General features: G+C 59.4%; 2 protein-coding genes across 5 annotated transcripts; one reads left to right on the top strand and one right to left on the bottom strand.

Moving 5' to 3' along the window:
* Positions 1-315: 315 nt before the first annotated feature.
* On the top strand, positions 316-6,335 carry MDK (midkine). 3 transcript variants are annotated; one of them, XM_075502688.1, is made up of 5 exons: positions 316-456; positions 4,554-4,637; positions 4,729-4,890; positions 4,997-5,158; positions 5,605-6,335. In XM_075502688.1, exons 1-5 carry the CDS (start codon positions 432-434, stop codon positions 5,628-5,630), a joined length of 459 nt encoding a protein of 152 aa, XP_075358803.1. In that variant the 5' UTR covers positions 316-431; the 3' UTR covers positions 5,631-6,335. The 3 variants fall into 3 exon arrangements, with proteins under 3 accessions (XP_075358803.1, XP_075358802.1, XP_075358804.1); XM_075502687.1 differs by lacking the exon at positions 316-456 and adding an exon at positions 965-1,106 and having other exon boundaries at positions 4,558-4,637; XM_075502689.1 differs by lacking the exon at positions 316-456 and adding an exon at positions 985-1,106.
* A 991-nt stretch (positions 6,336-7,326) lies between these two features.
* On the bottom strand, positions 7,327-23,913 carry CHRM4 (cholinergic receptor muscarinic 4). 2 transcript variants are annotated; one of them, XM_075502684.1, is made up of 3 exons: positions 23,783-23,913; positions 10,212-10,253; positions 7,327-9,664 (listed from the first exon to the last, which is right to left on the bottom strand). In XM_075502684.1, the coding sequence occupies exons 1-3, from the start codon at positions 23,835-23,837 to the stop codon at positions 8,187-8,189; spliced, it is 1,575 nt and encodes a 524-aa protein (XP_075358799.1). In that variant the 5' UTR covers positions 23,838-23,913; the 3' UTR covers positions 7,327-8,186. The 2 variants fall into 2 exon arrangements, with proteins under 2 accessions (XP_075358799.1, XP_075358800.1); XM_075502685.1 differs by lacking the exon at positions 23,783-23,913 and adding an exon at positions 22,935-22,992.
* Positions 23,914-27,817: the final 3,904 nt, after the last annotated feature.

Here is a 27,817-nt window from a genome sequence, read left to right as displayed (position 1 = left end):
ACCAGCCCCCCCGCCCCAGCCCTACCTGTGGTGGCCCTGCTCTCAGCAGCCTTCTTCCAGGGTGAGGGGTGGAAAAATGGCTCTGTTCCCCACCACAGCCCCATTCTTTTGGCATGACACTCGCCTTTCTGGCTGGTAACTCCAGAAGAGAGTTGGTTTGGCTCCTGCCTCTCCTCACCTCCTGAGAAAGGGGGGTGGATGGGGGGGAAGGGAGCAGTCACATCTGCAAGGTCCTTTCATCCCCAACCAGCAGTCTGATCTCATATCGCTGCTTGGTCGAAGGAGAAGGGCTGCAGCCTGTCTGAGCCGGGGACAGGCAGGTCTCGAGGGACGGGGCTTGGGGAGAGGCCTGGGTCAGCAGGAAAGTGATGTGCTGCTTCAGGTACCCCCTCCCCATACCCTCCCACGAGGCGCAGAGCTAGCAGAGAGGGATGAGAAGGGCAGAGACCACGAAAGGTCAGTCCATCAGTGCCAGTGGCCTTGATGGGGAAGGAGGCATCCTCGGAGCTGGTGGAGCACGGGGTGGTTCCCTTCACTCCAACTAGCCCCAGGGGTGCCCCAGAGGCCATCTTCCAGTGGGTCTCAGAGCGGTGGGGCCCAGGGGAGCCCTGCCCCTGCCCGGCCGTTCAGCTTGCACCCCCGCAGCCACCCTGCGATGCTGGGGCGTGCGGTCAGCTGAACCCTCACGGCTTCGTCGGTACCACGCTGCAGAGCCCGGAGGAAGGTGAGGCACCCTGCCCGGGGCAGGGGACGCACGGGGACGTGCCCCGCTGGGGCCTGACCCCTCGGCCCCGCTGCCCGTGCCGGGGAGCCCAGCGCACTCACCGGCTGAGCAGGGCCCGCCGCCGGCCCGGCGCTCCCCCCTCCCCGCCGCCCGGGGGGGCCAGCCTGCCCCCGGGGCCGTCCCTCCGCCGGCCGGCCGGCCTGCCTTTGTGCCTGCCCGGGGGGGCAGAGGAGGAGCTTGCGAGAAGTTTTGGGCTAAAAAACCACCTTTTTGCTGCCAGCCGAGCCCGACGTCAGGGGCCGCTGTGCGCTGCGCGGGGGCTCCGCACGCGGCCGCCACACAAAGGCAGCAGCTCCGCACCGCTCCGCGCACCGCTCCGCAGGTGAGTGGGCCCCCCCGGTACTCGGGGTCGGACCCCCCCAAGGCCCGCAGACGGCGACGCTGCCCGCCCGACGCCACGGGGATGGGCGCCTCCGGCAAGGCGAGCGGCGACCTCCTCCTCCTCGCCTCCCCGGGGAGGCGGCAGTAATCCAGGCTGAGGGCTCCCCGGCGGGGGAGGGGGCTTTGCCGGGGTGGGGGACATGGCCCGGGCTGGGGAGGAGCTGCAGGAAGGGCGACTGGGGCAGGGGTCCCGGGGGCGGCAGCCCCCCGGCTGCGGGCTCGCCTGCGAGGAGCCAAAGTGCCTGGTGGGCTGGAGGTGCAGAAGGAAGGGGGTTTGGAGGGCGGCGGGGCTCCTGGAGAGCAGGCAGCAGGCAGGGGTGGAGGCAGGGGCCCGGGATCTTAGAACCCCCCTCCCCCCTTGGGGTCGGGGAGGCGCGCTCAGGTGGCGGGAGATGCTCCGGCCGGAGCCCGGGGAGCTGCCCCGGAGCGGGGGGAGGCCGGCCGGAGGGGAAGGGGCTGTGCTGGGCACGGCAGAGCATCTGCCCCGGGGAGGGAGCAGAGGGTAGAAGCGTGGAAGGGCGCTGCCCGCTCCCCTCTCTGCTCCACAGTGCACAGGCAGAACGCAGAGCAACCCCCTTCCCCCTGTAGCCCCTTTTCCTCGCTTCGAGGGGAAGGTGAGGCCATCTGCTGGAAAGCCCCACAGCCCCCGCGGCTCTGCTCCCCTCCAGTATCTCCAGCAGAGCCTCCTGGTCATGCTAACGCCGTGGCTCACAGGGAAAAGCTCAGTCTCCCCTCTCCTGGCAGCAGGGAAATTCCTGCTGGTGGGGTGCCGGGTAGCCCAAGCCATGGGTTCCCCAAGCGCTGGGCTCCCTGCCCGGAGACTGGGGAGCAGCTCAGCCCGCGGAGGGAGGGCAGCCGTCCTGCGCCCACCTCTGCCAGAGCCAGCTGCAATTTGAGCCGAGCCGAGAGGTCCCGCTGCTGAAAGAGGGGCTGCAAGGGGCTGACAGCCCGGCAGCTGCCCCACTCCCAGGAGAGCGTCGGGGTGGCAGTGAGGGGACAGGAGCTGGGGAGGATGGCGTGGCCCATGCTAGGAGAAGTACTTGCTGATGGCACTGCCTGGCCCTGAGCGGTGTCCAGAGAGGGGTCCAGGCGCTCTTCCGTTGCCGTGGTGGGTATTTGGGCTCTGCTTCAGCATCATCTGGCGATTTTTTTTATAGCGCTGATCCTAGATTATTCAAACCCAGGGCAGCTAGAGCAGGGAGGGGAAGGGGAAATGGGGACTGCCATGGTGTGGCCAGGCTCCAGGCTGCTCCGCTCCTGCAGCCTGTCCCTGGGAGAGACCAACGCAGTGTGAGAGCCAGCCGGGATCTGAGCAGGAGAGGAGCCAGGGCCCCGCAGGGATGCGGGAGGAGCTGGGCTGTGTGAACATGCCTGAAGGCGCTGGCAGCCTGAGCGGGAACAGCTCTTGTTTGACTGGCAAAGAAGGGATCAGACTGTTTGGAAAACCAGTTGGAAAAATTGCACTCCCTTTCCTTTATGAATGGCTCTAGGATGAGCCATGGCCGAGGGTCCCTGCAGAACTTTGCCGGGGGGGGGCGAGAAGTGCCGGGCAGAGCCTGGGAGCAGATCGAGGAGTCCCTGGGGCTGTAGCTGGGCTGCCCCTCGGAGTCCCCCCCTCCCCCCATCCCTATGTACCCATGGGCAGGACCCCATGGTACCCATGCCGTGGGGAGCGGAGGGTGTCCAAGCGCAGGGGTGAGCACAGCAGCCGGGGCTGTCGCCCCTGGGCGCTCAGAGGCCACGTCCTCAGGACCTGAGCTGGAAGGTGCCGGGCTGGTGGGTGGTTCAGGAGCAGAGGGAAATGCCCCGTGGCAAAGGATGGAAGAAGTTTACAGAGCACCTCAAATCAGGGGGATGCTGTGAATAGTGCAGGTGTCGGAGGTGTTCCCCTGACAGAAAGTGGGGCAGGGGTGCCAGCAACTCAGCTTAGCCCTAGCCTTGTTCTCCATAACTGGGCCCTCCGGGCTGAGCTCTTGCCCCCTTTGAAGGCAGCTGGGTGGGAATGGGGCTGAGCCATGCCGTACTCGGCAGGATGGCTCCCAGCCGGGCTGGGCGAGGGGGCAGGCAGCTCTCACCCCCTCGGCTGTGGCTTCAGCCAGCCAGGCTGTGTAATTCCCTGTGACAGTTCAATGCAGAGTGAAGCCGGCAGCTTCGTAGTGGCGGACGCATGAAAGGTGAGTTTGCTGGAGCCTGCATAATGTGGGGAGCTGCTCTCTCTGGCACGCTGCCCGGGGAGCCTGGGGGCAGGGAGCAAACGCTGACCCCAGGCTCTTCCTTGCACTGCGTTCCCCCGGGACACACGGTGCGTCCTGACCTCTCCATCCCCGTCCCGCCAAGCCCATCATGGAGCCAGGGCAGGCGCAATGTATTTGCTGGCTGGCTGCTGCCACGCAGATGTGGGTGTCATCCTAAAGAGCAGGGCATTGGGAGAGGGGGGAAGGGGCCACCAGACTTGAGACGCCAGCTCTGCACGGCTGCACTCCTGCTGGGAGTGGGAGCTGGGACCCCAGTGTTGGCAGCAGTGTCCCACGGAGGCTCGTGGTGGCAGCCGGAGGGGAGCTGTCGCCTGGCCCAAGGCCACCCCAGGAGCTGCACCCTTGTGTGCATGCACCCTCGTCCCTGACCTGCTCCCAGGTGCACGCACACGCGTGCACGCTCCCCCCCGCATGCACGGGTGCTGTGCTGGCGGCCGCGGTGCCAGCAGTGGGCGCAGCTCTCCCGCTCCATCTCTCCAATGAGCTCCCACGCTGTGGGGACTTTTATTTTTTTTATTTCGCTGTTTAATCCACTGGTTTAGCTCTCAGACCCCTCATGGCAGCGGGTTTGTTTTTGCTGGGCTTTTTTCTTTCCCTCCGGATTCCTCTGGAGCCGGAGAAAGGTACCATGGCAGCTGCACTCCCCCAGCCCCGGGGCCCTTCGGCATGGGGCAGCAGCCTGCTGGGTGATGGATAAAGGAGCCATGGAGAAATACAGGGGGTAGGGGCTGGGGACTGGCACTGGAGAGCAGGACCCCCACTGCCAGCCCACAGGCGGGGGCTGCTGTGTAGGGTGCGGTGGTCCCCGAAGAGAGCATTTCAGCCCCACACAGGGCAGTGCGGGGGCTGCAGGCATGGGAACAAGCCCCCAGCCCAACAGCTCCCTGGTCGGAGGCGGCTGCTGAGACGCACAGTTAGCCCTCCTGTTGCAATTAATACACACGGTCTAATGGGTGGCAATGAGCAGGGTATGGGGGTGTACACCACACATGCACACACAGAGGTGCACGTGTGCAATGGAGGCAGCTGCTGTCTCGCTCCCAGGCAGGCTGCCCACAGCCCACCGTGCCCCCTCCTTGCTGCCGCATTATGCCCTGACCCCTCGCCTGCCTCACCCTCTCCCTCCTCCCCAGGCAGGATGCAGGTCCGGGGCCTCCTCCTCCTCCTGGCACTGATCCTGCTGGCCGCCACCGCCGAGGCTGGCAAGAACAAGAAAGGTGAGGGGCAGCCTGGGGCAGGGGGCCAGTGGCAGCCCGGGGTGTGCTCCTGTGCCCCTACAGTGAGCGCCTGCTCCCCCTTCCCTTGCAGAGAAGGCGAAGAAGGACGGCTCCGAGTGTGAGGACTGGCGCTGGGGACCCTGTGTCCCCAACAGCAAGGACTGTGGCCTGGGCTACCGTGAGGGGACTTGCAAAGACGAGAGTAAGAAGCTCAAGTGCAAGATCCCCTGCAACTGGAAGAAGAAGTTTGGAGGTGGGTGCATGGCGGCAGGGTGGCTGGGGACCACCCTGGGCTGGGTGGCCAGGGCTGGTGCCCACACCAGGTCCTGGCTGGCTCTGACACCTCTCCCCTCTTCCAGCCGACTGCAAGTACAAATTTGAGAGCTGGGGGGGGTGTAGCGCTCAGACGGGCGTGAAGACTCGCTCTGGCATCCTGAAGAAAGCCCTGTACAATGCCCAGTGCGAGGAGATCGTCTATGTGACCAAGCCCTGCTCTTCCAAGATCAAGTCGAAGTCCAAAGGTCAGTCCCCACCACTCCTGTCCCTTGAAGGGTCCTGCTGGGACCCTGGGCAGGGGCTCTCCAGGGGTAGCTTGGGCCCGTTGGGGTTGGGCTTTGCTGGTAGTGTGGGGGATCACATAGGATGCTCCTCCCTCTGTGTCAGCACATGCGACAGCCCCAAAGTCCAGCTGCTGGCTGGGTGGGATGCAGGTACTGCTAGGAAAAACCCTGGTTCCCCCCGCCAAGTCACTGCCAACTTCAGTGGGATGGGGATTCTCCCCTCTCCTCAGTGGGGCTGGCGCAAAACCTGGCTTTGCATGGTGGGGGGTGGCTGCCTGCAGGGATGCGGCCCCTGCGCTGTGCCGAGCCGGCCGTGCTGGCTGCCTGTCTGCCACGGCAGCACCTGGGGGATCGGTGAGCTGCCAGCAGATGCACTAACTCTTGTCTCGTGTGCTTCTTGGATGCAGGAAAGAAGGGCAAGGGGAAGGACTAGAGCGGGAAACCAGCATCCTCGTTGGCCCCTCGACACGGTGCCCACGGGGCTGGACGCCCAGCTGCAGCCGGCCCACACTCCAGTCTTCCTCCTCCTCTCCTTCCTCCTTTCCATGACCTCCTCTTTCACTGAGATGCCTTGTTTTAATCGCTAGTGTCGTAGAGAGCAAACCCACCCGCCCCGCAGGAGGGGCTGCCCCGCCACCGCTGCCGGTGTGTCCCCCTTGCCTCCTCTCAGCTGGTGTCAGGGTTCACTGGGATGCGCCTGGAGAGCTGGGATGGGAACACACATTTTTCCATCCTCCGGCCCAAATGAGTTGCCTTTAGTGCATCCTTTGGCAAGCCCGGGAGCCTCCTCGCTCCTCCGCTGGGTACCAGTGCCGGCGGGAAGGGCTGGGTGTTGAATGCCCGAGTAACCCCATCGCTCATGCCCCTCACTCACGTGAGGCCTGCTCTTCTCAGCTCGAGGGGCTCCTTCCAGCATCCCTTCGGCCAGGGCACGACTTCCCTGCAGCAGCCAGGGAAAACAAAGCCACCGCCCCCAGGAACCACCGCGTCCCCTCTCCTCCATCACTTCTAACTGTGCGTGTCCATGCCGGGGCTGCAGCCCCTCTGCCTTCGACACGCCAACACCGGTGCTGGGTGGGAGCTCTCACTTCTTTTGGAAAATGGGGTTTGTTTTCTTTTCCAATAAAAATCTTTTAAAAAAAAATACCGGAACCCAGCTGTTGTCCCTATGATGTGCTGCTGAACACCCCAGCTTTGCCAGCCCCACCGGGACCAGCAGCGAACTCACCGTGCGGCTGGCGGCAGCGGCCTGGGTGCCACCGCACACACGGTCCTGGAGAAGGCGCGTGGGTCAGACCTCACGGCCTCTTCTGGGCAGCGCTTTGGGCTGCCCCCTCGCTCTCAGGAGGAGGGATGGGGCTGCCACCTGCGTGCTGCAGGAAATGTCACCGGTGGGTGACACTGGGAAGCTGGGCAGGAGCGATCTGGTGACGACTCGTTCACTCCTCACACCACAGCCGTTGGTTTCTGGTCCGAGGTCTTTATTTGTCTCAGGGTGGGTTGGGCCGTGGTTGTAACAGCTTAAAAAACCCCAAAGGCCTGCCAGGCATTTTGGGCACCGCTATGTGAATTATCCTGAAGGCAGTGGTGGTGGAGGGCTCCCAGCTGAGCCGGGGCAGCCTTTCTCCAGGTTGCACAGCATCGCCCTGGCATGGGGATGGGAAGGACATACGGACGTGGAGTTTGCCGGTGCCAGCGTGGCCCCGGCCCGTCTCTTGGCTGTGCCCACCAAGGCTTGCAGAGACCTGGCTTTGGGAGAAGCTGAGCAGCCCCGGGGTGGTCTGGGCTGCGCACACAGGTGGGCTGGGAGGGGGGCTGGAGACGCTGGCTGAAGCCCGCATGCTGAGGGCTCCGCCACAACACCGACGACAGGGTTACGTCCATTTACAAAGCTCGGCAGCCAGCTCCTTCAGCTTCCCTGGGGCATCCCCCTGCACCGGGGGGGCACCGTCGTCCTCTCCCACCCCCGGAGCCATGCATCAGGCCTCCCACACCCACCCTGGGGAGAGTGGAGACCTACTCATGGCCCAGATGAGACACAGGGCACCTCGTCCACGTTGCAGACCCTCTTCCTGACCCCCTCCGAGACCCCCAGCTGCCCCCATCCTTCCCAAGGACAGTTATTTTCACTGTCGCTGCTGGCCACTTCTCAGGGGCTATGTTTCCCCGGGGCCATGGAGAGAAATCCTCCACCATACTGCTGCTTTTCTTTGCAGTTTTAGTTTCCATCGTTGTAGGAGGCGACCGGGTTTCATGCTCCTCATGAGTGAGATGCTTGGTTTGTCTGTCTGTCTGTCCAGCCAATTGCTGGCTGAGGGCAGAAAGGGCAAGAAGGGGAGAGCAGAGCCAAAGCCCAGGGAAGAATTCTGCCCCCCCCCGGTCCCTGGGTGAGGATGTACGATGGTGTCTCTCAAGGGAAAGGCAGGAGCTTGCCACATCTTATAGGGTGCAATCTTGACTGCCTTGGGAGGGGGCCTGGCTGGGCCAGCAGGATGTACCATGAGCATGCCCAAGGCAGCCTCGTCCAAAATGGCTGGCAAATGTTTGGTCCCGGTTTCTTTTCATTTCTTGGGTAATAAATGGTTTAAAAGCCTACTGAAAGCATCCAGCATTAGGCTGTCTGCGTGCAGACAAGCTCTGATGCCCTGGAGATGGTCAGCCAGGGGGAGAAGAGGCATCCAGTCTTAGGACAAACACTGATGCCATTTGGCCAACCTCTCAAGGGCAGGGGAGGGCTCCTGGTGACCACATCTCCTCCTCTTGCCTCCGGCTTTCCCACTGGCTCCCCAAGCTAGTCTCCAGGCCCAGGGTGACTGGAAGGAGCTGCAGCTCAGAGGTGCCTTGGACCTTTGTCAGCATTGGATGAAGGGCATCATCTGCAATCACCGCAGTCTGCACTGTTGTGAGTGGGGAGCAGAGGACCCCCCCGGCAAAGGAGGCAAAGGGAAGGGCTTCTGTAACGTTGCTGAAGTGGTCCCTGAGTGCCAGTTTATCTGGCTGTGCCAATGTTCCTGTACTGGCACATGAGAAGGTGCTTGAAGGTTTTCTTGAAAGTGGCATTGCAGAGCGCGTAGCAGGCTGGGTTGATGGTGCTGTTGACGTAGCAGAGCCAGTAGCCAATGGACCACACCGTTTCGGGTACGCAGGTCTCACAGAAGGTGTTAATGAGGACCATCACGTTGTATGGAGTCCATGTGAGTATGAAGGCTAGCAGGATAGCAAATATGGTCCGGGTGACTTTCTTCTCTCGGGCTGCCATCTGGCGCTTCTTCCGTACTTGACTCCTGGCGATGCTGGCAAACTTCCTGGCAACGTTGGCCGGGCGGCTGTTGGCCAGGGAGTTGTGGTCAGAGGCTCCTGCCTTAGCTGGGACGATCTCTATGGCGGTGACACATTCGGTCCCAGTCTGCTTGGTGACAATTTTAATCTTGGACCACTTGGAAGACGGGTTCACCCGGGGGTGGGATGGGCTCTGTCCTTGCCCCACTGGCACAATTTCTGCCGTGGGCTTGTCTTTTGTGGTCTGGGTCATGCTGACCGTGCTGGACTCATTGGAAGTCTCCTTCTCCTCCTGATGGCCGGTGGCCTCTGTCTGTGCTGAGGGCTGGTCATCCACTTTCCCATTCCTCACCTCCTCCTTCACCTCCACAGCCCTCTTGGGGGAGTTGTTGTTGTTCTGTTTGATCAGGGGGCCCTTGAAGAAGCTGAGGGACTTGCCTTTCCTCTCTTTCCTGCTTTCAGGCTTGTGCCTCCTCACCCTGCTCCTGCTGGCCAGGGAGATGTGGATGTACAGCACCGTCATGATGACCACGGGCAGGTAGAAAGCAGCGATGGCCGTGCCGAAGGTCACCGCCGGGTTGGAGAGGAACTGGATGTAGCATTCCCTCTCAGGGACTGTCCTCTTGCCCACAATGAACTGCCAGAACAAGATGGCAGGGGCCCAGAGAATGAAGGACAATATCCACGCAGCCGCTATCATTAGCCCTGCCATCTTGGTGGTCCTCCTGGCTGGGTACGTCAGGGGCTTGGTGACACAGAAGTACCGGTCAAAGCTGATGATGAGTAAGTTCATGACAGACGCATTGCTCACCACATAGTCCAGGGCCAGCCACAGGTCGCACACCACGGCTCCCAGTGGCCAGTAGCCTTTGATGATGTAGACTGTGTAAAGGTTCATGGAGAAGACCCCGATGATGAGGTCTGCGCAGGCCAGGCTGAAGAGGAAATAATTGTTGACAGTCTGGAGCTGGCGGTTCACCTTGATGGACAGCATCACCAGGATGTTCCCCACCACAGTGACGAGGCTGAGCGAGCCGGTGACCGTGGCAATGAAAATCAGCTCCACCGTCTTGTAGTTGGTGGGAGGCTGGATGGCCACCTCGGAGCGGTTGCCCAGGGTGAAGTTGTCATAGGTCAGGTTGGCCATCTTCGCCTGCCAGGGCTGAGCAGAGAGGTTGTGCATGGGGTCTGCAAGGGGAGCGGGGACAGAAAGGGAGAATATCATACCTGCTGGCCCATGCTATGCTGGCAGCATTTGCTGCCTCCTCAGTTTCCCAGGCCAGCACTGCTCTTGGCCAGCGCTCAAAAATCTCCCGGTGTTACTGGGTTTCTCTCTGCCATTGCCACCTTCCCCCAGGAGCTCTTTGAAGGCACGTTTTATGTCCCCATTTAGCAATGGAGGAGACACACAGGGCTGCAGGGAGAGGGCTGGGGACAGCCCTTTGGCCAGGGTGCGATGGCCCCTGCTCTGCAGGGCCAGGAACTACCTCCCAGCAGGAGCACAGCCCCGGTGCGCCCCGGGGAGGCATGCAGAGAGGCCGAGGGGCTGCAGGAGGAAGGGGGCTGCGGAGCTGAGCAGTGATGCACAGCACTCGCTGCAAGGACAGCATGGCACGGAGCCGGTGCCCTGCCCCAGGGACGAGAGCAGGTTTATGGTATGCCCCAGGCATGTGCCGCTAGCCTCCCCAAGAGGGGGCTACCCCACAAAGCCTGTGCCATGGTCCGCTCAGCTCACCTGTGTCTCTGGCAGCAAACAGCTCCTTCTGGAAGATGAAATCTGGGACAGGGAAAACAGCAAGTTAGACTACAGGTTCAGTCTCAAGGAGTTTGTGCAAGTCCCACAATGTCTTACTGGGGGACACCAACCTTTCCAACAGAGGTGGCCTTGACAAAGGAGTGACACTGCTCGGAGGCAGATGCTGAAAGCCCAAACAAGGCTGAAACCAGGTAATGTGGCTTGGCCTGGTTCACAGCCCAGCCCTGACAGGCACAGGAGAGGGAAGGGGACACGCAAGTGCCATCAGCCAGTGATGCCGGGAAATGCTGGCCCCTTCCCCCATCCCACTGCAGCTGCAGCCACACCAGCCATGGAGACATACAGGGTGAACCCAGCCATCTCAGCCTGCTACATGGAATTATTTATGAAAGCAAGAATTATGGACAGAAAGACTGCCTTCATCCAAACCAAGATGCCCGTGGTTAACCCCCCGAGGTAAGAGGAGAATGGACCTTAAAAAAAAAAAAAAAAAATCAACAGACCAAAATTGATGTGTTGGGATGAAGGGGAGTTTCCTGGAAGGGGAAGGAGAAGCAAAGGCGCTGGGGGAGGTGGGCTGGACAGGGGAGCTTCTCATCCAACCTGCCTCTCCCACACCACCCAGGCCCCCAAAACCTGCTGGGCCATCACCCTGGGTGCTGGGGGCATCCCCACCCCACCAGCCCAGCAAGGGCATCCTCTCCAGCAGCTCCACCCCGCGCCCTGCCAGGGGTCCTGCTGGGCTGCCCATCCAGCCCCATGGGCACCGCTGCCGGTAGCCCGGCGGGGGCCAGCACAGCAGATGGGTGTGCATGCCGGTGCGCGCAGCAGGAGTGCTTGGCACGGCCTGTCTCTGCAAGCTGCCTTGGGTAACGGCGCTGGCTCCAAACGCCCGGGACTCCTGAAGCTGATTTTGCTAAATGTATAAACACGCCATTAACGTGCTCCTTTCCAAAACAGGGTTTGGCAGGCTTTGGTATCAATTAATATTTTAAAGTCTTTTAAAAGAAAATGCCCTTGCCTTTCGTTTGTGGTGAGGGTAGGAGATTTCTACCATCAGCAAACAGCCAAGGTTTTAATATAACCGCTTTTTAAAGAGATGTGGGTGTGAGAAAATGGAAGCATGGCTGCTGAAACGCTAAAGCTGAGGTACCAACATAGCCATTAGGGCAGCTTCTGCATTAGAAAGGCTACTGCTGCGATAGCGGCTGGGGTTGTCTTACACGCGCAGGGGAAAGAAGTGGGTGAGCGCCAGAGAAATACCTCTGTACTATTATCCTCTGAGCCTGTTACATGTGGCTCACGAAGACAAAGTGCTTTGAAAAGAAAGCAACTCCCTTCGGTAGGTACTAAATGCTAAATACTGACGGGGCGAGGAAGCCCGGCGGCACTGCCCAGTTTGCACCGAGCTCTAAGTGCGAGGGATGCATCAAGGGAGAAGAAAAGCGGTTTCTGCTGCCATCCCTCCTGGGCACCCAGCCAGGGATGCAAGAAGAGGTGATAGGTGTATGAAATGACTTAGAGATATATAATCGTGGCAGTTTGGGGGTTGGTTTCAGTACAATTGAAATGAGTTTTAAATTCTTCACTTTGATGAGACGGGGAGATTTAGCTGTCATTCTTGTAACAGCTAATCAAACCAATCAGACAAGCTAGCAATCAACCAGACATCTACCCCAGCTCTTCCAGGAAGAATTTGAAAATCTTGAAAAGAAACCTTTCCTTCGTCTTCGCTAAATGAGGGTTTCAGTTTTTCACTTTAGTTTGTGAACCGGCATCCTCTTCTAAGGGCATGTAATTAATTATCAATCAGCCTTGACAGAGGCTTGTGTTCTCAGTTGCCCAAAGTAAGAAAAGTCCAGCTCGTCCCAGTCCATAAACCCGTTTGTACAGGTCACAAGAAATGAAGGAGGACGAGACCGGCACAGCCCCACTCGCGTCTTTGGATGCCACCCAGAGGTCATGCTGGAAACTGGTGTGCTGAGACAGAGGCACCTGCAGGGTAAAGGACTTAAACGGGTGTTTCGAAAATGAGCCTTCCCTGAAGGGCAAAAATAAAGCAGTCTCCCATTTGAGGGTAGGAGGGAGACTGAAAATGGTTAAGGGTGTGAAGATACGTACAACACAGACGTACAACACGTACAAGCCAGAAGATACGTACACCGCTCATCCTTGCCTCAAACACCCTGACTATTTTCTGCCATGCCCCGGCCTGTCAGGCATCTTTTCTTTCCCCATCTTCTCTTCTCTCCATCCCACTGTCTCTCTCTTCTGCCGTAGACACCCTCTCTGAGCTCGCCGGGACAGCCCGGTGCTGCCTTTGCCTCCCTGAGCAGGGCAGGCAGCTCAGTCCGGAGCTGGGAGCAGGCCAAGGATGCTATGAATTTGCCAGGTCTCGGAGCAGCTGACCAAGCCATGCATCGTGCCCACATGGGCACTGGGAATAGATCCTGCCATTTGCCTTCGGGCTGCTTTGCCAGGCCCCCTTGGGATAAACTTGCCTTGCTCTGTCCTGGGGGACTCCCCTTCAGCAGCAGCAGCAGCTCCAGCCCGTTGAGGCTGGTTTCCCCTGCCGCCCACGGGGATGGAGGGCACCCTCAGGCAGCCCCGGCTCTGCCTGCACCCCCAGGATGTGCCCAAGGACGGAGGGAGCACGCAGGAGAGCTGCGGTGCTGCGACGGACTCACCGGTGCGACTCCATCTCCACTCTCACACCAGCTGCATCACTGCCACCGACGCTGTGAAGCCCCCAAACACCAAGGGGCCTCTCCATGCCCCGCTAAATGCCTCCCCCATGCCTCCCAGTGCCCATCTCTCACCTCCTGCACCTCCAAGAGCACCTTTCTCCTCTCCCTCCCCTCACGCCCCCATCCCACATAGCCCTCCCTGTCTCCATCCCCCTCTGCCCCCCGCCTCCGTGCTGGCACTGCAGCCAGGGAGGAGACGCAGCCTTGGCAAAGCCCAGAGGCCACTTCAGAAGGGCTCCTAGGGCTGAGGTCCATACCTGCGACACCAGTTGGCTTTTCTCCCTGCACATGCCGTCCCTTGTCTGCGGCACTCAGCGGGTGCTCTCCCAGACCTGCTCTTGCCAGCCAGCTACAGCAAACTCCATCACCGGCCTCCTCCCTCCCTAGGACTTCTGGCAGTGATTTATGGCTGTTTTTCTCCTCTCCATCGAAGCCATTAGGAGCCTCCAGCTCCTCACCGATAGCATCTTTTGGTCTAAGGGTTTCTGTGGCCCCTGCAGCACTCAGCAAGCACGTCCTCAAAGCAGGGAAATGCCTTTCCCTTCCCACCCAACATCTTGCATGTTATGGATGAAGACACGAGGCACAGGCAGCCGCAGATCCAAGCAGAGAAGGCTGTAATTTGGGTGGGGTCCACCTATTTTGGGCAGCGCTTGGCACAGCAGGGTCCCCATCGCTGGCTGAGATCATGGGTGCCACCACTGCCGGATGAGGAGACAGCTCCAGAGCAAGAGAGCAAAGCCAGTCCTGCCCACCCCTCCTCGGTCGCAGGGTGACATCCAAGGGCACAGCGGAAAACTCCTGCTGTTTCCTTGCCGCACACCTCGTGTGCCATTCCGGCAAGGCTTCCCAGCCTGTCAGCCCCTGCAAAGTGCCTTGCAGCCCATCGCCAGGTAGGAAAGGAGAAAGCCCTGTCACGGATTGCTGATGGTCATCCCGTACCCAAAAAGTCTGCACCAGATAGAGGCAGGCACTCCGTCAGGTGCGGTTAGTGACCAAGCACTGAACCCATCTGGGACAGAGGGTCTTGCTCACTCCTGCCCTCCCCGTTGCCCCCTGCCTAGCAGGAGCCAGCTGCCCTGCCCACCGGTGCGGTGAAGGCAGCAGGAGAGGCTGGTATCTACACGTGCCCCTGTGATGGTGGCACCTCGAGCTGTGGGATGAGCTCCTGGAGCAAGCAGCCCTGCCGTCCCAGTGTCCCCTGCCTCTGCTCCCTGTACTGCACAGCCTCCCTGTGCCCCCCGTGGCCCTCGTCCCTCACGCTGCTGCCCCCCTCCCTGCTCTGTCACTGCCTCTGTCCCAGCCCCATCCTCAGGACCGGGGGCAGGTGTGGGCAGAGTCACGGCTGGCCCACGCGCAGCTTGAAGCGAGGTCTCTGGGAATGAGCGGGGCTGTGCACGTACCCAGCACACTCAGCAAGCATTGCCACCAGAAACCAAGCCCCACGCTCACACGCCAGTTAGGGGAAGACAACATTTGTAGGGAAAGGAGAGGAACTAGAGAAACCATTACTTTCCCAGAGGCTTCCGAGTGTGAGCTGCTCCCAGAAGAGACGGGCTTTTGCTCTGCATGGGTGCAATCCGCCCTTTGGAGGAACAGCAAAGCTGAACAGACCCCAAGCCCAGGGTTCTCCTGCCCCAGCTGGGACGGCCACCCAGCAGTGGCCATGGCTGCCAGCTCCTGGCTGGGTGCACCGTGCTGGGCTCCGGGCGCTGCCTGACTCCAGGAGGAAGGGAAGCTGGCCCCTCCACCGCAGGGACATCCCAGAGGAAGGCACATATCACCCCCTGCTCCGGCTGGGTGCAGAAAGCTGGGGCCAGGGCACATGAGCTCCCGTGTTGCCACTGGAAAAGAGCCGGGCCAGCCTTCCTAGCCCTGCTGCCGGCCCCCTGCTTGTCCTGGCCTTCCTAAAAGCACTGAGAGGGCGAAAATCTCAATGGGATTAGTTCTCTCATGTCAGACCACTGATGTGATGCGGGGCTGGGCAGTTAGTGCAGCCACAACTGGCCTCGGGAGGGGAGGGAGGGCGGGAAAAGAGGGGAGGGATAGAAGATGCTAAAGGGATACTTGTGTTTATGGTTCGTGCATGTCTCTGACACAAAGGGATGGGACAACACTCCGCTGAAGGGTGACAGTTTGTGGTGCTAATTGTGTTATCTAATAGCCATTAATTAGTTCCTGAGTCATGGCACCAGTTTACAGCTAGCGAGGGATTGTTCTGGTTGACAGATTCACAGCCCTCAAAGAGTGTGAAAATAGAGCTCCTAAATACCAGGAACAGGCACCTTAGAAATACAATATACGGGGAGAGGATAAAGGGGGGCCCTGTGCCTGGCGGGGGGATTAGCCTGGGTTTGCCCCATCGGGGAGGGCTCTGCTGGGCTGGTGTCTGGCTGCTCCTGTGCCTCTGCATTGGCAGCCATGAAGGCAATAAACCAACCAGTAAAACAAAAAGGAGACGAGGGGCCAGCGGGATTTGCTGCGTTAAGATGGCAGGGCTCCCTCTGCCCTCCCGGCTCCAGCTGGCGGCTGCGCTAGCACCCCTCCGGCACGGCGAGGGTCGATGGGCCCCTGAAGCCCTTATCCTGCTCCAGAGGAGATCCGAGCCATCGCGCCAGAGGAATTGCTCCTTGCCAGTAATGGATGGGGTAGATCTGGGCATTTTATTTTTCCACTGAATAATGTAATCCTCTTTCTTCCTCTGCTGTTCAACTGGTTCTGATGAGGCAAAGCAAATTCCTCCGTCCCCACAAGCTGGGAGTCTCTGACAGCTTTTCCTGGAGCCACCAGAGAAGCAGTGAGCTCAGCAGCGCAGGAGCTGCCAGCTTTTGGGGGGAGGTGAGGGGGCTGGAGAACCCCCCCCTGCGCTCAGCACGTGTCTGTGCATCAGGTTTTGAAAATTTTCTGTTTCCAGGGCCAGAAGGGAGCGTTGCAGTCACCTAACCTGACCACCCGCTCCGAGCAAGCCAGGAACCTCCCTGCCTTTGCTGCTGCTTGTAACGAGGTGGTTGTTGCCAGGTTTCATAGCAAAACTGAGGCACCCCATCCAAGGTGGCATGCACCCAGCTGTGAGGTGCTTGCAGGTCAGAGCCATTGCTTGCGAGCCACCCACCTAAGCAGCGCCCAGCCCAGCACACTCATCAGCATCCCACAGCTGGCATGGCTGCACCCCTGTCCGAGCTGCCCCCCCAGTGCTTGCCTGTATTCCTAATGTGCCCTCTATCACACGCAGCTTGTAGGGGGCCCCACACCATCTACCCCCCGCATTAACCAGGCAAGAAGCAAATTGGCAAGAAAGTGGGTTTAAGTGGTTAAAAGTCACTCCTATAAATAACCTTCCAGCATACTGGTCACTCTGACAATTAATTAACCATCTGTCACCCAAGTATTAGGCCCAATAAATAACCTACCAGTGGAAAGCTAATAGCAAGTGCACCCAGCAAACACCATGCAAGCCAGCCCCAGCCTTACCCTGCTGTGCCCAGCCACGGCTCCCGGGCACTGGCAGCTCCCCAGCAGCTCCCATGCCTGCAGCGGCTCCGGTGGGTAACATCACAGGGGGAGAAGGCTCACCACGGGGGCACCCCACGGTGGGGCCGGGGGGGCCGCCATCCCCTCCCTCCTATGCCCTCTGCCTTGGCCTCCCCAGGGCTGCAACTCTGTGCTGGCAGCAGAGCTCAGCCCGTGCCAGTGAGCACGGAAGGTGCTCGGCTTGCAGCTGAGCCTGGGCTAGAGCCACACTTCTCCCCTCCCATCTACTGCATTAATGCTCTCTGCCTCAGAGAGATGCTCACGTTCTTTTATATCCCTGGGCTGAAGCTTTAATAAGACCCAGCTGTTTCAAGGCAGCACAACAGAAATAACCCTGCTGTAGCTACAGGTCCCACTGCTGGGAAGGGCTTTGGGCTCAGCCAGCAGAGAGGGGAAGGAGAGTGATGGCAGATTACAGCAACAAGTGGCTGCCTGGATTAGCTGGGCTCTCCCCAGGGAGAGGTTAGTGGCCAGGATCAGATGCCTGCAGGAAAGACGGCGCTGGAGGAGGGACCAGGGGGAAGAGGGCAGGGAGTTGCGAGACCCAGATCTGGTTGCTTAGAAGAGCAGCTCTCCCTGCCCCAGGGACAAGGACAGGCCTTGCCTGGGGATGGCAAGGGGGGAGCCTGTTGCCCTGCCGCTGCCCCGCACAGTTGCCCATGCTGGCCACCCACCCAGGGTGCCAGCCTGCCCCGGCCCTCCCCAGGAGCCAGGGCTGGCACTGGGCAAGGGGGGAGCTGACCCCCATGCGGAAAGCCGCAGCACCCTGTGTCCGCCCCCCCTTGCCCCCCAGCGTCCCCATGGGCCGTGGGGTGGGGACACAGCTCAGGCAAAGCACCAAGTGTGAGCTGGGAGCAGCAGCTGCTTCCATGAGATTGCATCTCATCAGGGAGGTAAGGGGCTCGCCAGGAGGAAGGTGCGATCGCCTGCTGGGTGCTGGGCTCTTGTGGAGGGCTCTTGTGCCCTTGAGTCACACCAGCCAGGAAAGACCCTCTCTCGTTCTCCACCTTCTGCTGGGGAGGACTTGGCAGCCCTGGGCAGCCCTTCCCTTCCCAATTGTGCTAAAGGATTTCGATCAGATGCCTTTCTCCTGAGCTCTGCACAGAGGGAAAAGGCTCCAGCACTGGGTGGCTACAAGTGGAGGAGCCCAGGGCAGGCAGGGGGATGGACAGACGCTGGGCTCTGTGCATCAGGGATGCAGTGCTTGCCCCGGGCAGAGCAGAGCTGTTAGGAGGGTGGGGGGGCCGTATTTCTCTGTAAGCAACTCATCCCAGAGCCGAGGGCTGTAGAGGGAAAGCACCAAGGCGCTCATCTGAGATTTTAAAGAGTGGGCAAGAGCGCCTTGCCCCATGGAGCAGGGAGAGGCTCTGCGGGGCTTTGAAAGGACGAATAAGCCAGCTAAGCAATGAGTAAGAGAAAAGAGAGCTGATGCCCTGAGCCAAGGGCAGAAAATCGGGCAAGAGCAAGGGCCCTGCTGGGTGGATGTGGATGTGACAGAGGAGAGCCCTAGTCCTGGGGACAGACAGCAGAGGGGAATCTTTGGGGTGCTAATGAAAAAGGAAACTGAAAACTTTGGACCTCTATACTTGACCACGAGACCTGCCAGAGGGTTTGGTGTTGGAGGTGACACCTGAGCAAGGGGACAGAGTGAAGGACAGGAGCGAGAGCAGAAGGTGGGCAGGGGAGCCCAGGGCATGGGCAGACAGCACGGGAAGCGTGGGGCCCAGGGGAGGAGAGCAGGTAGGAAACTCCCATCCGTGGGGACAACAGAGGAGGGGAGGGATGGAGAACAAGGAGGTGGGAATAGCTTCAGGCTGCCAGGGTGGGATTACGCATCTCCCCCACAAAAGAGCCCTAAGAAACTCTTCCAAGAGCGAGAGACCTCATGCAGAGACACTACCTGCAAATCTCTCCCCGTTGCTTTCCCTGGAGGCTCCCACTTGGCAGAGCAGGAGCCGTGCTGGGGCTGGAAACCTTTGTGGGCTGCAGCTCTCCCACTCGGGCAGCCCAGCTCTGCCTAGGAGTCACCTCTCTCACTGCATGGTGGTGGTCCCCAGCCTGTCGTGGCCCTACACTAACGCCGCAGGCAGCACCCTGCAGCGCTGGGCAGGGGCTCTAACCACCTCATTGCCTGAGGCTGCACATGGTGGCAGAAAGTTTCATCAGTTGGGTGTCACTTAAGGGCCGTGGTGGGTGACCCGAGCTCTGCAACTGTGCTAGATGCTGCTCCTAAGCGCTGCAGAAAGGCAGACCCAGGCCCAGACAACTCACGCCCGTTGTCAGGCAAAGGCTGATGCCAGTAGTGTTTCATTGCTTGCCACTCCTCCCTGCACACACGCACGCTTTTTTTTGGCTTTAACTGGGACTGCATATGATGTAAATGCCGGCGGAGCCGAGATCCAAACTACCCCGAAGGCACTAGAGACAGCGAGATGCAGGATACGCTCCTTCCCATCTCAGTCATGCAAAGATCCCACAAGGACGCCTGTCCTTCCACGGCAGAGCCAGCCCGCCGCACTGCCCGTGGGGGGGCCCAGCTAACATCAACATCGGGAGGGTTTGTGAGCGAGGGGTCACTGAAGCAAGGCGCCATGCGTGCCTCTGGAGAGCCGCCCCGTGACCTGGAGTGGACGCCAGGACCCGGGACATCATGTTTGCAGAGTGATGTTTTCAGACCTCGGTGTTGCACAACTGGAGCTTTGAGTTTCCCACAGAAGAATCAATCTAATTCTGCTTAAAGAGCCTAAAGACGTTAACACATTAACTGGCCAACACAAACAAACTCTGCCACGAGCCTTAAACCTGCGGATGACACTTCAGCCCTGTCCTCCAGACACCTCCAGCTGAGGCGCTGGGTGCCATCCCCTGCTGCCTCCTGTCCAGTTTCAGCAGTGGCAAGGCACGCTGCTGCTATGACAGCTGCTTGCAAGCTGCAAGGTGCCATAAAATACATTAGATTTAACAGCAGTTGTGGTAGCAGAGGGGCTGCTCCTCCGCCTGACTCTTGGCTAGAGGAGCACAGCTAGCCTCAATAGCTCGGTACCACGTTGATAGCTCTGGCCGAGTCCGCTGCGCCCGAAGAGCTCCATGGTTTACATTGAGTCCTGCCTTTAAAGGACAAACTTCCCAGCTGCTGCTCTTCCTGTGCCAGCTGACCTAGGATGAAACTCCTCTGCGAGGCTCTTGAAGACAAGCAAACAGCCTTGTGGTTCCCTGTGTCCTTCTCCAGCCCTCTCTGAGTCACGGAAACAGCGCCTGGGGTGGTGTGGGTCCTCTGCACCAGCACGTCTCAGCTTGCCTAATGGTGGGGCAGAGGGGGACAGGGAGGGGACGGGGCACTTGGGCATCTCTGCCGCTGCCTCGTGCGCTCAGTGGGGCACAGGATGCCAGGGGTGATGGGGACAGGGTCACAGTAAGACAGGAGGGTCGGTGTCACTCCCACGGCTCTGATTTGCAGGACCTCCAGCAATGGTTTCAGGGATTGTCAGAGGCACAAGGCTCTGCCTGCAGCTGCTGCATTTGGAAGCTTGGACAGGCTTAGTGAAGTTAATTTTCTCAGCAAATCTACATCTTACAAGGTAAAAACTGAGTCTTTGTTTGACTTCCTCCTCCATGCAGTGCAGCCTCCAGGCTGAAGGCATCTCTGGAGGGTCCCGGGAGCAGCCCCAGGGCGACGGTGTGAGCAGCTGTGCCTGGCATGCAAGGGGTCGGGATGGGGAACATCTCCAGCAGAGCCTCGCTTGCCATGCTTGCTGTGGCAGGGGATTCAAGGTCTGAAGCCAGGTCAAATGACAGCATCCTGGCCCAGAGTCAAAGCCCAGCAGGACCGGCGCATCCATCTGCAGGGAAGGTGGGATGGATGCCAACATGCACACAGGGTGGGGACACCCGGGTGTCTGCCAGGGGGGACGAGGGCTGGTTGTGTGTCTGCTGCTAAAACCCTGCTGCTAAACATCAAGGCAGGGACCTGTAGGTGAGACACTCTGCCCTATGCTCCTGCACCAGCAAAATACTGGTGTAGCAGGCAAGCCTGCCGAGGGAACACTCGCCCCAGATTCATTTGGCCAGGAAATGCCTAACTCTCCCTTGACGCTTCAGCAAATTAATTTGTCTGAATATAGCAGAAGGGCCGACCTCAGTACATTCAAGGGTCTGGATGCAGTGAGCCTTTCCCGTGCCTCGGGCTAAAGGGATGTTGTGGTGGGCAGTGCTGTCCTGAGGGGACAGTCAGGGCTGGCACGCTCCTCCACTTGGCTGCGAGTTAGATGACAGCCACCCATTAAGACCCTCACTGCCCTGGCCTGCCGGGGCCCTGGGCAGAAAAGCACGTGAGTCTTCCTAGAAACTGGTGGCTGTTTTCTAACTGTTTGCCCGAATCCCTCGGAAGAGGGATGGCTTTGGCATGGCTACAAATGCCAGCTTGAAGAGGCTTCAACATGGCCCGCGTGCTGAGCCACCCCACCCCACGTCCTGGCATAGTCGTGGTGGGCGCTGGTGCTAAGGTGGGCCAAGGAGCAGTCAGCGGGGGATGCTGGGAGAGTGATGAAGAGAGGAGGGGAAGTAGATGGAAATGATCTGGTCCAAACTTCCACTTCTTGGCTGCGCCAGGTCCCACACCCTCGCACCTTCCTGAAACACACGTTCTTTAAATACGCAGTTTTAAAGCCAGCCCAGAATGGATGCTGAAATGCAAAGCAAACCTCCTCTCTTGGATTACTGGAGAGCAACAAGGGCATAGCCCCATGTCAGACTGAGCAGAGACTGGCTCAAGGACAACACCTGCTTCTCCAGAAGATGCCCGTCAAAGCCCTGATTTAGCATGCCAAGGAGAAGGGGTCAGCTCGCGCACATGAAACTCTTGCTGTGTGTATGTGCATGCAGAAAGAGGAGCTGCGTTTGTGCAGAAAGCAGCAGCCCCTTGCAAACAGCCTCCATTTCTCTCTCCTCTCGCTATTGCTCTCCCTGCTGTCTTTGCAGAGCTGCATCTGCCACCTCAGCTGGGCACTCACCAGCCCTCTTCACCTCTGTGGGTGCTGCTGGCTGGGGCTCAGCAGGGCAGGCAGAGAAGGGCTCCGCAGCGAAGGTGTGCTAGGGGCTGCTCTGCACCAGCCACTCATCCTGGTCTCACTATTTTTATTCTGTGGTTTTGTTTTTTTTTTTCATGGGGAAATGTTTGTCATTTTAATTTAGAAAACAAAAGCAAAACCGAAAACAACAAAACCCCAACCATGACAAAACCTGATATCAATAGGATCCTCGTGGGGACAGTTTAAAGAGAAAAAACATGCTCCTTCTGCAAACTCAGAGTAATTGGATCACAGCATTAATTAATCATTTCAGTTCATTTCTCTTCTGTGAAAGAAAACAGACTGACCCGCCGAGATGGGTATGCCCCTTGTGTGAATAAACAAACTGCTTTTACCGGTAGCCCTCCTCCTCCTTCTCCTGCCAGCTTCCCGCTGCCCACTCACCCGGTCACTCCTGGGGCCGCTGCCGCTCTGTCCGGCAGACCTGGGGACTTGCTGCCGGCTCTGAGCAAGGGAGCGTTGGCTTGGCTTCTGCAGGAACTGCGGGCTGCCGCCCACAGGGACACCACCCCCTCCCAGATACCTGCTCCCATCTCCGCCTTCCCCACCCAGGGGCTTTGCACACTGGCCACCAGCCTGGCTGAAGGGTGAACCGGGGATGGGTGGCTATTTCTTAGGATCTCTGTACAGGTGAAATCGCCCCCTCGGATGCCCTGCTCTTTGTTGGGATGCCTCATGGGGGCCTAGTCCAGGCTGGAGGGCAGCAGCAGGTGCTCAGATCACAGAAGTCAAGGCATTAGGAAGCAGGAGGTGATGCCCAGCAGTAGTGACAGTGAAAAGTATCTTGCTGTCTCCTGTGATTTCAATGTGAGCGTTGTCACTGGTGATGTTTCACCGAAAGCCTGGGCTCTAGGACCCTGGCATATGAGTATTTTGATAGACAGTGCCAGCATCAACGAGCCACCCCCCTGGGTGGGTACCAGCCCTCCCAGCCCCTCTGCTCATCCTGCAAGTAGTGGCAGGAGAAGCCGAGCCACCCTCGGAGGTCACTCAAGGCACCTGCGACAAAGCAGGGAGCCTCCAAACGCCCAAGCAGAGCCCACCAGCTTTGCCAGCTGCCAGCAGAGCACAGAGGAACGCTAGCTGTTCCTCAGGTTGGGAGGTATCTCTCTAGCCTTGGGCTTTGCAAAGACCAGCTAGAAAACACGGCCACAGCACAGTCAGAGGGGTCGAAAGCAGGACAGAAAAGAAGCCAGCATTGCTTTCCTTTAAAAAATGACAAGAACTGTTCCCTGATTTGTAGCCAATGTCATTATTTTGGGAGAAAAGAAGGGTGGGGCTGCCCGACCCTTGCCCGTGATGGGCCATCAGAGGGCACAGGGCAGCTCTGCCGTTACCAGCGGGGAGGGCGCAGCAGGGCTGAAGGGCAGATGAGATCCACACCTTGGGAGAGAGGGGGCAAGATCTGTCCCCCTTGCAATGTCCAACCTGGCAAAGGGCTCTGCGGGGAGGTGGTGGGACTTCTGCCTAGTCACGTCCTGGGACGCTGCCACAAGGGCCAGGGGGTTTTGTCCAGCGTGGGGACAAAGTATCCAAAAGATATGGGATCTTGTCCCTGCTGCTCTTGTTGGAATATAGAGGGAAGCCAAGAAAGCATGCGGGTAGTTTCCTGCCCGGAAAACAAATCTCCTTTCAAGAGGAGGTACCAGGGGAGCAAATGAAATTCTTCTGTGAAATAACCCCCGCCCTGGGGTCCCCGCTGTGGGGGTGCCTACCCCCGGGGGCACAGGCTGCTCATACGCCCGTGGCAGGGTGCGGACAGGGCCAGTTCCTAGGCGACCAGAGGGACCCGAGGTGCCTTGGACCACGGATCCCGGGGAGCGGTGTTGGTTTGGACGGGAGCAGGGAAGGGGGCTGCCAGACCTCGTCCCGGTGCCCTGGCAGGGCTGCAGCCCTGCGCGACTCCACACATCCCGGGGCGATGAACCAACGCGGGGTCCCGACCCGCGGGGCACCCCCGCGGTTCCCGGAGGGACGCAGGAGTGCGGGAAAGTTGGCAGAGAGACACCACCCACTCCTGGGGCGACCGGGTGCTCCATCCCCCGGGGGTGCGCGTCCGTGCCCCCCCGCCCCCCCATGCACCTTCAAGCCATGCTGCCTCCCCCCGCAGGGACTCTCCGGGGGGGCCCGCGGGGATGCCCTGCCCCCCGCCCCGTGCACCCGGAGCCCCCGAGCAGCGACTCACCGGGCAGCCCCCAGGGCCCGCCGCCGCCCGCCGCCGAGCGGTTCTCAGCGGCCATGGTGCAGCGCCGAGCACGCCGCCGCGCCGTCGGGGGCTCCGGCACGCATGGCCCCGGCCGGCTCCCGGCTCCCGGCGGCGCCGTGCGCGGCGGAGGGGCGGGGAGGGGCGGGGGGAGGGGAGGGCCCGGCGCTGCCGGCTGGGCCCGGTCCTCCCCCCTCCCCCGCCCCCTCCCTCCCCCGCTCCCAGATGTGCCGCCCCCAGATGTGCCGCAGAGACGCACCGGGGCGGGGGGGCCCCGCGACGTCAGGGAGCCGCGGCCAATCCCCACGCCGCTGTTCCCCCCATCCCAGATGTGGCTCCCCGCCCGCGCCGGCCAGGTGTTGCGCGGGGGGCCGGGGGCCGGGCAGCCGCGGGCCCCCCCGGCGGGCGGGCGGGAGCGCTCCCCGGCAGCACCGCGGACAGCGCTCCCCGCCCGCCCCGGCGCCGCCCGCGCCCCGCCCGCTCCCCGCCGCCGGGTCCCGCCCGGGCGCGGCCGGAGCGCGGCGGGCGGGCGCGGCCGGGAGCCCCTGCTGCCCCCCGCACCCGCCGGCCTCGCCCGGAGACCGGCGGGGGTAAGCCCCGCTCCGCTCGCTGCAGCCGGCAGCGCCGGGAGCACCGGGGCCTCAAGGCGGGAGAGAGCGAGGCGGCGGGAGAGAGCGAGGCGGCGGGAGGGGCGGCGGGGGTCCGGCACAGCCCCGGCGAAGGGAGCCCTCGACGCGCTCCCCGGCCCCCAAAAGACAGCTGAAGTGCGGTCCTGGCGTTCGCACATCTGCAAACTCGAAACGCATGACGGACTCGCTGCCGGGCTGCCACGCATACTCAGTACTGGGGTTTTCCCCCAGGAACAGAAAGGTCAACAGGCAGTTTCACAGTCAGTTGACTGCCCCGCAGGTTCTGCTTTCTCGTTTCCTCGTAGTTATGAGAAAGTGTCAAGCAAGAAGAAGCAAACAGGAAAAAAAAAAATCTGTCTTCTCTTCCCTCTACACCTTTCCCCTTCTCTCTGCTTACACCTAGCCCAACTCTCTCACCCACCCTCTGCCTCTCACTTGTACTGTCTCACAGACACACATGGGTATCATTTCCCCAGCTGCTCGGCTCTCACACATACATACATACACATGCATAAACAAATAAACGCCCCACTTTCTCCCTCCTTTGAGTGATTACAGTCTCAGACAAGTTGCCACCATCCACTCCTTCACCTCCTCACCCTCCTCTCTTACATCTCTTGCTCTGGGTGGTAGTACTTAACTCAAGGCCGGTGTTTGATGTCAATGTCTCATCTAAAACGTTAGCCAGATGTGCCCAAGTTCACAGATTTGACCTCTCTCTTCCCCAGATCCTGCAATCTAGTATCTTCTCCCTGGAGATGAAGACACATTTCTGAATCCCAGCAGACAGAACATTGTAAGATAATTCAGACAATTTTCTCTGATGACACATCTCCAGCTCCAAGTGCTTCACTCTGCACCCTGAAAAGGTTAAAGCCTTTCGGCACTTGCATCCGCAGCTCAGCTGCTGCCTTTGCACACCGAGAGGCCTCTGCCACAGCAGTGAGGCAGATACACCGTCTTTATTTTGATCACCCTAGGCCAGATCCTGGCATTTCTTTAGTGAGTGTTCAGTCAACTGGTATTCATATTCTTTCCTGCCTTCTTTGAGAAGCAAGAAGGCAAAGCTTTCCCAGCCTCAGCTGGTGCGGAGCCACACGGTTGCAGTGAGTGCAGCAAGGCTTCGCTGACTTTTGCCAGCTTAACATCTGCCCGCACCATTTTTGTAGTCACCAACCAAAACCTGTCAAAGACTCCAGCCAGTTAATTGGAGTCTCTTGCCTCACCTCGAAGCCCTGACCTCAAAGAAATATCACCCTCTCCTTCTCCTTCTCCCCCCCCCTAAAAAAGTTAATATGAAAAAACCTTTGCCACGCTCTGGGTGAACTCATCAGACTGAGGAAATATCTGCTTCAAAGACAATTTGATTGCACTGGAGTTGGGTTATTTGATTGGCCTCTTGTTTCAAACTACAACTCCCCATGGATAGACAAAAGACTGTAATGAACAGCGAGAAGTCTTCTTCCAAAGCTGATCAGTCATGGAGATAAAAATGTGTAACCAAACTGAATACAAAACTTTTCAACTTCTAACTCTTAGCCTAGCTTATGCACTCTCATTAGTCAGAAGAAGTAGAGTTTCTGAAAGCCCAGGCTCCCCATACATATTCCAATTAAAGACAGCACTTGCTTCTCTCGCCTTGACATATTCACACATTCCGTGCTCATGGGCTGCCAGCAAGTTTCACCAGCCCCTCTTGCTGTCACCGAAGTGACATCACCTTCCTTCTTAGGCCATCTAGGCACTGGTCATGAAAAACAGTAACTCCATGCCAGAACCTGACCCCAGCTCCAAACCCTTCCCCTGGCCAGATACGTTGTTCCAGGCTGTGGGGTGGGACAGGAGGGACTCGTGGTTGCCCCATGTCAGAAGCCAGAGGCTAACCTGCCTTCATGTTTGGTGGCCCAAGAGAAGGAAGGGCCTTCCTTATTCTCTTTTGGGATTAGGACAGGTGACAGTCTGAGTCTTCTGCCGTCCTGCTTGACTGAAACAGCTTGGTCTGGCAGGTACCTGGGGAGTAAAAGCCAGCACATGTCACCTTGCAGGGATCTGGGATACTCCTGGAGCTGGCCAGTTTTCATGTAACTGCACATCTCCCTTTTTTTCGTCACTGTACTTCCATCCTCTATTTTTGGATGGCTTCTTTGTCTTTTTTTTTTCTTTTTAGCCATGTCCATGAGCTTTGCTGTGCCTGATGTTTATCAGCAATTGCTGCTCTTCTATTATCAGTTGGCAATGCTCCATCAAGCTCCTCCATCTCAAAAATTGCCCTCACGTGAAAACAACACAAACACCTAGAAACAGGCAAAGCCTGTTTCTCTCCCCTCTGTTCCTCTCCCCTCTGCCCCTGAAGTGGGAGATGCAGGGGCCGGTGGCAAGTGGCCACCTTGATGCTCCATCTTGGCTTGTTACAGCTCCCTTCCATAGCCATCCTGAGGCAGAGGAGTGGCTATGCACTGAGCAGGTGCCCAGGAGATGGGCACGTTTGAAGAGCAGGGAAGGCAGGTACGGGTCATTTACTCTGGCTTCCCCCACAGGCCCAGGAACATCTACCCGTTATCCCTGAGAGATTCCCAGTAACCGTACTCACACACGCAGCATAGAGCAGGCAGCAGCCTCGGCAGCAGCCAGCACCGGCTCCTGGTACACAACTTAATGCCAGCCTGTGGCTGCTGGGGGATTTGGGGTATTTGCCCCTGGTCCTGCAGCCCCATGCTCATGGCAGGGACCCTGCAGGTGGGGAAGCAGTTATCGCCCATCCCTGCAGCACATGGTGCACATGCCGGTTCAGACACACGCCTCCGGCACCAGGTGCTGCCGGGGACAAACCCGCTCACCGCCAGCTCTGGCCAGGCTTCCCCCTCCCTCTGCACGCCCTTCCCCAGCCTGGCAGCCCCCCCCGGTCTCCAGCGAAAACGCCCTGGCCCCAGCGTGTCCCCCCATCCTGCTCATAGAGAGATGCCCTCGTGCGTATGCTCGCATGCTCCCTCTCCTTTCTTTCTGTCCCTCTCCAAGGCACTCAGGTTTTCTTTCTGCCTCACACACCCCCTTTCATGCTCCGCTTCCCTCCCTCCAGCACCAGCTCCGTTTGCCCTCAGGCGGATCCAGATTGCCTCTCCCAGCACAGCGCAGCAGCCAGCCCCCCTCCCTCCGACAGACATACTCCCACAAACCCGCTGAACCCATCCACATGGCTTTAATATTCATAAAAGTCAACCCTAGTCTAAAGAAAATGTGGTTGATGATGAAAGTATTTACATTGCAAATCACTTTTAATAACCCTCCAGTAGTCAGCCTGGTGATAAATGCTAATCCGTCTATCAGCCCAACAACAAAATAAACCCAACTCAGAAGGGGAGAGGCAGAGAGAGAAAAAAACAGCCAGTGA

The sequence above is a fragment of the Mycteria americana genome, chromosome 5, assembly GCF_035582795.1.
Source record: "Mycteria americana isolate JAX WOST 10 ecotype Jacksonville Zoo and Gardens chromosome 5, USCA_MyAme_1.0, whole genome shotgun sequence".
NCBI lineage: Eukaryota > Metazoa > Chordata > Aves > Ciconiiformes > Ciconiidae > Mycteria > Mycteria americana.
The sequence above is the reverse complement of the archived record's forward strand: the minus strand, read 5'-3'. Positions and strand labels throughout refer to the sequence as shown.

What these genes read in the sequence shown, in the direction of transcription:
- MDK (XM_075502688.1), top strand. Translation starts at nt 432, where the DNA reads ATGAGAAGGGCAGAGACCACGAAAG. An exon ending in AAGGGCAGAGACCACGAAAG is followed by an intron (nt 457 to 4,553) that starts GTCAGTCCATCA and finishes CCTCCTCCCCAG; the next exon opens with GCAGGATGCAGGTCCGGGGC. An exon ending in CTGGAAGAAGAAGTTTGGAG is followed by an intron (nt 4,891 to 4,996) that starts GTGGGTGCATGG and finishes CCCCTCTTCCAG; the next exon opens with CCGACTGCAAGTACAAATTT.
- CHRM4 (XM_075502684.1), bottom strand. Translation starts at nt 23,837, where the DNA reads ATGGCCGCTGAGAACCGCTCGGCGGCGGGCGGCGGCGGGCCCTGGGGG. An exon ending in CGGGCCCTGGGGGCTGCCCG is followed by an intron (nt 10,254 to 23,782) that starts GTGAGTCGCTGC and finishes TCCCTGTCCCAG; the next exon opens with ATTTCATCTTCCAGAAGGAG. An exon ending in GTTTGCTGCCAGAGACACAG is followed by an intron (nt 9,665 to 10,211) that starts GTGAGCTGAGCG and finishes CTCCCCTTGCAG; the next exon opens with ACCCCATGCACAACCTCTCT.